The 8,055-nt window shown below is 60.7% G+C and overlaps 1 protein-coding gene across 1 annotated transcript in view; it reads right to left on the reverse strand.

Moving 5' to 3' along the window:
• The window catches only part of KCP (kielin cysteine rich BMP regulator), a 24,888-nt gene that overhangs the window by 3,324 nt on the left and 13,509 nt on the right, over positions 1-8,055 (reverse strand). Inside the window, 17 exon segments of the mRNA XM_007469727.1 lie at positions 139-189; positions 392-480; positions 985-1,084; positions 1,288-1,367; positions 2,304-2,424; positions 2,999-3,081; positions 3,309-3,482; positions 4,475-4,568; positions 4,651-4,733; positions 4,842-4,932; positions 5,189-5,274; positions 5,983-6,159; positions 6,768-6,938; positions 7,202-7,390; positions 7,495-7,589; positions 7,737-7,818; positions 7,951-8,055. The exon segment at positions 7,951-8,055 is cut by the window's right edge and continues 11 nt beyond it. Of these exon segments, the coding sequence (XP_007469789.1) occupies positions 139-189; positions 392-480; positions 985-1,084; positions 1,288-1,367; positions 2,304-2,424; positions 2,999-3,081; positions 3,309-3,482; positions 4,475-4,568; positions 4,651-4,733; positions 4,842-4,932; positions 5,189-5,274; positions 5,983-6,159; positions 6,768-6,938; positions 7,202-7,390; positions 7,495-7,589; positions 7,737-7,818; positions 7,951-8,055 (1,871 nt within the window).

The raw sequence follows: 8,055 nt of genomic DNA on the forward strand, positions 1-8,055 counted from the left end.
CAGCCTCCCGACCTTCGCCCAGCCGTGGGGGCAGGAGAGGGCCTGGCACTCTTCCAGGTGGCACTCCACGCGGCCCCGCTGAGGACAGATGCCATGGCTCTAGGGACTTCCGGCAGGGTCTGGAGTCCCTGGCCTCACACTCTTGGAGACCTTCTGGATCAGGGACTGGGGCGGGAGCCCCCTCTCTCTCTGCCCCACAAGAACAGCCACTTCATGTTCAAGTAGGGGATGAAATGCACCTTTGGCTACTTGCCCTCACACAGGGATGCCCAGAGGGGCGCCTTTTTCTGATTACCTCGAAGACCCCATATTCTCTGGTCCAGTGACCAGAAGCTCCTCCCTTTATCCATCTCTCAGGTCCTCCACCCTGACCCTCCCACCCCCAGCTCACACGGCAGGTGCAAGTGATACAGTCGTTGCTGGGGTCCCGCCAGCTCTCTCCATCTGCCACTCTCCGGGCCTCAGCTTCCACCACACATTCTGAGGAGGAAGAAATGGGGATGGGAGAGCACTGTCATTCCGCCTGCATAAGCTCACCCTGAAGGCCAGGGCAGGGCGGTGCCCACCCCAACCAATTAGCACCCTGATGGTGTTGATTTCTTCAACCAGCACCATGGTCTACTAGGTGGCAGACCCAGCACCAGTGCTCGGGATGTCCAGAGTGTCCTGGAAGCCGCAAAAGCCAGAGCTGGAACTTTCCTCTGGGCCGGCTGCCAGCTCAGCAGTGCGATGCCCTGCTAGTGGGCCTCGGATCCTTGAGCCAAGCCTCAGGCCAGGCCTTGAGAATCCAGATTTCATTCCCTGCCTCTCTCTACCTCATGGGTCCCTCCTCCACCCCAATGAACAGCCCTCCCTTTCTACAAAAGAACAAAGCCTGCATTCTGAGTGCACACCCCAGGTTGCCCACTTGGCCCATGGATGCCACCCCTCCTGTCTCCCTCCTGGCTCCGGCTCTGAGGATGCAGAACAAAATTGGGCATGAACCCTGGCACACGGGACAGCAGCTCCCAGGGGGGGTATGGCGCTCCAACAGGGGACAGCTGGGCTCAGGACAGGCCCGGTGAATGCAGAGCCAAGTCAGGTCCTATGGAAGGGCACAGGAACACGACAGGTAGAGAACAGCAGGGAGGGAGCAGGGCCTAGGCAGAATGTGACATTCAGGACAAGTGGGCAAATGTCGGGGGTGAGTAGGAAACCCAGAGCTGCTGCAGGAGAGGAGTCGCAGCCACAACCCACAGAGGAGGAGGAAGAGGGGGCTTGAGGAGTCCCCAAGGCAGGAGGGCTCACCTGGCACTGGCAGGTGTAGCAGGGGTCCGGCAGGGCCAGCTTAGACCCCCGCAGGTGCTCCGTGCAGGGACTCAGCGGCTCTGTGAAGACAAGAAAGCAGTATGGGATATGCTGCCAGGATGGGGGTGGGGGACAAAGCCTAACTGACCCCTTATCCCCCTACTGTGTCCCCGGGCTTTTTGGGCCCAGGGAATACTTATGGCCCTAACACCTTGATTCCAGGAATGACAGATCCCTTTTCCTTTTGTTCCAGAAAAGAAAAGTTTGGAATTTTGAAAAGGAACTTTGCTAGGCTGCTAGCATGGAGGGCCTGAAAATGGACAAAGTGTGGCTTCCTCAGCCTGAGGTCACTAAGGACCACTGGGCTGCCCGCCCTGCTCGCCCTCCCACTTATCGTCCGAAAGGAAGCACAATGAGCCAGGTACCCCAGGTTCCAATCCTGGCTCCAGCACTCAGTGCCTGTGCCATTTTGGGCAAATTAATCAACTTCTCTGAACCTCAATTTCTTCACCTGTTAACAAAAGGAGTAATAACACCTCCTCACTGGGTAACTGTGAGAATTAAATGTGATGCTGTTTATTAAAAGCACCAAGTACAGTGCGTGGCATGCAGTAGGTGCTTAGTAAATACTGTGCCTTTCCTCTTTCCCTGCAGCAGCACATCCGAACAAGTGTTGACAAGAACACCTCTCCCCACCTCTGTAGCTGGGCGACTCACTGCCCCTCTGGTCCTAATATCCCTGCCCTCAAGAAGCCAGCAGCCAGCACAGCTGCAACCCTGCAGCACCACCTGCTGGACAAGATGCACCAGGCTTCAGAGTCAAGGGGTCCTGCTAGCTTCCCGTTTCCCCTTAGGTTATTACAGGTCTCACCCTCCAGGGTACAGGTTTCCAGAACAATCCACTGGACTCAGGAAAGGGCTGGGGCTGGGATTGTGGAGGAGGGCTGGCTGGCCCTTCCAGTGTCACTCTGGGGGTGGCAGCCCTGCCCTCTTTCCCCCCCAGTCCGGGGACTCACGGGCACAGGTGGGACAGCAATGCTGGGGCCCAGGGGGCAGGAGCTGGCTGGCGGGACAGCCCACCAGGCTGGGACACTGCCGCCGGTGACAGCGAAGGCTGGGAGTTCCCTCAGGCTGCAGCTGAATGAGCGAGCAGGGGGTGGGTCCCAGGCCATGGAAGCTGAGAGCCACCCTCTTTCCTCTGGATGCCAGGCTCCTCCATCTGCCTTGGGCAGATCAGACGACAGTGTGCAGAGAGACTGAGCATCTCCTCACCCCATGCCCCAGTCCCCAGAGACGACGGTGCCTGCTGCCTGCAGTCACTGGGGCCTGAACCTTCATGTGGCTTTTGACCTTTCTGCACTCCCATGCCATCCCCCTCCCCAATCCCACTGCCTAATCTCCTGATCTATGATGTCCCTCGCCTGCTCAAAACCCTTTCATTGGCTCACCCTTACCTTTCAAATAGAAGTTCCCCAGTATGGCCCCCAACCAATTCCCAGGCATCTCCCCACAACCTTCTACCCACACCATCCTACACTCCAGCCAGGAGGGCCTGCCCACTGCCTGCCCCCACAGACTTGCTGGCCCTGCTGGCTCTTCACTCCAAGCCCCTGCCTCACTCCCTGGCCACAGGGACACACTCCTGACTCAGACCCCACAATGCCTGCTCCCCGCAGGGTCCAGGCTGCCCGTCAGCGTTGCGCTCCCCTACCTCACAGGTGCACACTTCACAGGGGTCTGCGCCAGGCTGGAAGCTCTCCCCGGGCTCATACTTCCGACCCTCATGCTCACAGGCTTGGCAGGGGTCGGGTGGGGGGTTAAGAGCAGAACAGAATCATGGAGCTTTCAGACTGGCAGCAATGCCAGGCCCCCCAGCCTCAGAGATTGGGGTGTGCATAAGAATGGGGGCCACTTCTCCTGGAACGACGCATCTCTGCCGCCCAGCCCAGGGCAATGGCAGGGAGATGCTGACGGGGCACTGCCTCCCTGCCCACACCCCCCCCACCCCAGGCTCCCAGTACCAGAGCATCGAGGGCAGCAGTCACGGGGCCCCAGGTGAGGCTGGGCACAGGAGGTGACACACTGGACGCGGGCACAGGTGATGACACCCTCATGACACATGCAGGAGGAACAGGGGCTGTCGGGGGGCTCCCAGCTACTGCCTTCAGGGTGCTCCTCCCCATGAACCAGGCAGCCTGTGTCCGAGGTGGGCAGGGATGAGCTCTAAGTCTGGGCTCTGCATGTCTGCCCCTGACCCAGCCCTCTCACCCTGGGTGCTCAGTAGGGTATGTGGGTGCCAGGGGTTTCTGCAGGGATATAGTGGAAAGGTGGCCTGGGACAGAACTCCTGCCTGTGATGGAGGGGAAAGACACTGCATCGGGGTCAGAACACCTGGACTCTAATCCCATTCCTCGTCTGCTTGCTTGCTAGACCCAGTGCCAGGCAGCAGGCACTGTCTGTTATAGCCCAGTGCCAGCAACAGTACCTGGCCTGCAGCAAGTGTGTGATAAATGCATGTGGGATTAATGAGAGGCTCCATCAGTAACCGTGTGCCCAAGGTAACTCAATCTCTACAAGTCTCAGTCTCCCCATCTGTTAAATGGGGATTTCATCTCAGGGCAAGGAGACGCTGACAGTTCCTATACCATGCTGGGCAGTGTATGGGGCGAGGGCCCACACAGGCAAAAAAGGCCCCTACTCTAGAACCAGACGGCCTAGATGCAAATCTTGACTCTGCCATCTACTGGCTAAGTGACCACAGGTAAGTTATGTTACCTCAGTTTTCTCATCTGTAGAATGGGAAAAGTTAATAATAATACCTACTTGATGAGATCATTGTGTGCATCAAATGAGGTACGTGTAAATGCTTAGCACATGGTATATGCTCAATAAATGTTAATTATCATTATTATCATTATGAATGGGGCGTGGTTAGGAATGGGCAACTTCGAGGAGATTCTAATCAGCACCTAGAAGGGGAGACAGTCTGGATAGGCCAGGGGCAGGGATAGGTAGGAAGAGCTGAAGGTGAATGTGGTGAGAGCTCAAGGGCTGAGGTGTGGGAGGGACAGACGGGTGGACAGGGAGGTGGGAAGTCTGGAGAGCTGAGGGGAGGGAGGTGGGGCCGATGGAGGGACACGGGACCCAGGGACGGAAACAAGGGAGCAGCCCCACTGGCCAGGCATACCTCTGCAGCGAGGGCAGCAGCTCCCCGGCTCTGTGACCTGGAGTGGGCAGGGCAGAGGTGGGCACTGCAGCCGCTCACAGCTGACCTGGCCAGCCTGCAGGAGATGCCTGGTCAGTGACTTGCTCCCCAGGCCAGCTGACCCCGCCCCCGCCCCCTCTGCCACCTCCCTACCACACCTGACAGCGACAGTGCTCACAGCTGCCTGTGGGCCCCTCAAACTCCTCCTCGTCCTGGTGCTCCCGGCCCTGAGAGAGGCAGCCTGTGGGTGACATGTGTCCTGGGTGGGGGCTGTGCTACCAGTCCAGCGTCAGGTCTGGCAGAGCGGGAGGGGGAGGCGCGGGGGGCGGGGCGGGGCATGTGTGCTCACTGTGGCAAACAGGGCAGAAGCAAGGCCCTGGGGAGGGATGGGGGCACAGAGCTGGAGCACAGGGCTTCTTCTGGCAGCGCATGGAGCCTTCCTGGGGGAGAGAGGTCACGCTGCCACTTCCCATGTCATCACACCCTCAAACCAGGCCCCACGCGGCCTCATGGGGGTGTGCTCCTACTGACCTGCCAGGCCCAGAACCCCTCCCTCAGCCCAGGAGGCCTGAGCCCAATCCTGTCCTGATGGATGTCACAGGCAGCATGTACCCTGGGAGGAGGAGACGACCTCTTTCTGGTCAGGGAGGAGGATCAAGGGATGAAGGGCTCCAAGCCCTCAAAGGGCCACCTCACCTGGCAGGTGCAGATGGAGCAGGTGGGGTCGAGCGGGTCAGGAAGGGTCTCTCCGGGGGCAGCGGTGACCCCATGATAGAGGCATCCTGGCAGAGGGGGGAATACAAGGCAGAGCCACAATCAGTGGATCCCTCTGCTGACACACGCACACACACCAACACAGACACACACACAGACACACACACAGACACACACACACACGCAGCCGGACCTGGGGTCCTCTACCAAAGCTTAGCTAAGAGTCAGAAAGAGAGATGAGTGGCTGGGAAGGTGAGGGGTGGGAGGAAAGACTTCAGCCAGACCACGGTGGTGAGACTTGCATGCATGAAGCAAGGTGGGGGGGGTACTGAGGGTGGGATGACAGGGCACGGGCCCTCGTGGGGGGGAAGATGAGAGGGACGGGCACACTGGAAATGAAGGGGAGAGGTGGGCTGGGCTCGGGAGGGTGGCTTCTTTAGAAGCCACGGGGGAAGGAAGTTGTCCAAATGTGGTTGGGTGACTCAAGGGCAGTGGAAGCCACTGAATGGCTTGGAGTCTGGTGACGTGCTATTTTAGAAAGGCAGGGAGACAGCTGAAGAGCAGGAAGGTCTGGCAGCACAGGGGTGGTTGTGTGGTGCCCCTCACAGTTGGGGTGGAGAGGAGGGCGTGAGTACGGGTTGAGGAACCCCAGGAAAACCCAGGCTGTGGGCTTGCTGCGTGGCTGTCTCGGGGGAGGGGTGACAGTGACCAGACCAGGGGACTCACAGCCGAAGGGAGGCTGGGAGTTGAGAGGGGCAGTGGGAGGGCAGGTCTACCCTGGCAGGTTGGGCAGCAGTGCCCAGATGGGGTGAGCGGGTGGCTGCAGCCCAGAGGCTCACAGGGCCGGCGGCTACAGTTCACGAAGCCTCTGAGACAGGTACACAGATTGCAGGGCTCTCGAGGATCCAGAAACTCCTGGCTGCTCAGGTAGGACTCCCATAGGTACTCGCAGCCTTGGAGAGAGGACAGGGAGGGTGGGGGGAGGGGCAGAAATCAGGGAGAGGAGACCAGTCATCCAGCTCTGAGCCTGGGCCTGGTCTGAGCCCAAGGCCTCAAAGACCTGGTGGGGAGGGAAGGGCTCAGTCTTGGCCGGTGGGTAAAGGGGTCTGGGGGGTGGCAGCTGGATTGGCCAAAGGGCAAACTTTCTCCCCTTCAGCCTGTAAAGAAGCTCCCTGTTCAGGGCCTTCCCTGTGGTCTAGTGCTTAAGAATCCATCTTGCAATGCAGGGGACGCCAGTTGGATACCTGGTCGGGGAACTAAGATCCCACATGCCGCGGGGCAACTAAGCCCGCGTGCCTGCAACTACTGAGCCGGTGCGCCACAATGCGCCACAATGAAAGATCCCATGTGCTGCAACTAAGACCCAACACAGCCAATAAATAAATAAATATTACAAAAAAGAAAAAAGCTCCATGTCCAATCTATAGGGAAAACCCCCACAAAATTTGGTCCAGGGCTTTTGTCTTACGGTAATAAATATTTTTGACCCACTCTAGGGCAGTAAAGATGACTTTGACTCCGCCCTCCTGTCCCCCCACCCGTACAGTTCCCGTCCCCTCACCATCACAGGTAGGGCAGCAGTCACCCCTGGCAGGGAAGGGGCACTGTGCTGGGGCACAGGCCCTGGGCTCGCAGCTGACGCTGCCCTCCCAGCAGAGGCAGACGTGGCACCGGGCAGTGGGCGAAGGGAAGCGCTCGCCGCTGGCGAACTCCTTCCCCTGGTACAGGCAGCCTGGGGGGCAGGCGAGGGGCTGGGGGGCCATGGAGGTAGCGCACCAGGCGCACTCCCTCCCGGGCCCTGCGGGCTGGGTGGGCACCGTTCCCGCACTTTCTTAGTGAGACCCCGCCCCCGGAGGGGCGGGCCAGGAGGAAGGGGGAGAAGGGGTGGCGCCCCCGCCGGAGGTATAGAGGGACGCAGAGTAAGAGGGGGACCGAGCAGGTGAGGTTCCGGGGTGGAGCTGGAAGGAGTGCGGGCAGGTGCAGACGGGGCGTTACCGTCACAGGAGGGGCAGCAGGGCCCCTGGCGCGGGTGGACGCAGGGCGCCGGTGGGCAGGGCAGACGCTGGCAGGACACGGAGCCGTCGAGGCAGAGGCAGCGGCGGCAGGGGTCGTCGGGCTGGGAGAAGTGCTCCTGGTGGCGGACGGGGACCCCGCCCCCGGGCCGAGGGCAGCCAGAGTGGGTGGCTGCAGCCAGAGAGCAAGCGTCAGCGAGGCGGGGGTTGGGGGAGTGAGGAGGGAGGCTGCTGAGGGGGTCCCTCCGGAGAAGCGGCGAGGGGTGCGGCTCCTACCCGGGCACTGCGGGCAGCACTCTCCTGGCAACAGGAGCGGCCCTGGACAGGGCAAGGGCGGGCAGCGGCGGGCCGGGCACTGCACGTGGCCACTCTGCGGATGGACGAGGCCAGGCCAAGTCAGTGGTAGAAGGTGGAGGAGGCCCCTCCCCTTCTCACCCTCACCTTGGCGGACCTCTCCTGGTCTCCCCAAGTGCCCCCCCACACACACTCTTCCTTCCCATCCAGGTGGCAGACTCCCCAGACAGCGACACAGGCGGCAGGGGTCGGAGGGGTGGGGGAAGTCTGCTCCATTGAAGTACCATTTCCCAGCAAAGGCACAGCCTGGGGGATGGGGAAGCTATGAGCCTGGGAGAGGCCCCCCTTCCCCCAGGGCACGCTGCCCTCCCAGCCCTAAAGGCCTATAGATGGGGCCAAGCCATCCCGAGGGACCACCCCCCATCCCGTCCACCTCACCATTGCAGTTGTTCTGGCAACAGGGACCAGGCAACGGGTGGGCACAGGAGGCCCTGGGGCAGGCCCGAGGTTGGCAGTGGGCATGGCCTTCCCGGCACTGGCATT

Source organism: Lipotes vexillifer, unplaced genomic scaffold (genome assembly GCF_000442215.2).
Source record: "Lipotes vexillifer unplaced genomic scaffold, Lipotes_vexillifer_v1.1 scaffold1329, whole genome shotgun sequence".
Taxonomy (NCBI): domain Eukaryota; kingdom Metazoa; phylum Chordata; class Mammalia; order Artiodactyla; family Lipotidae; genus Lipotes; species Lipotes vexillifer.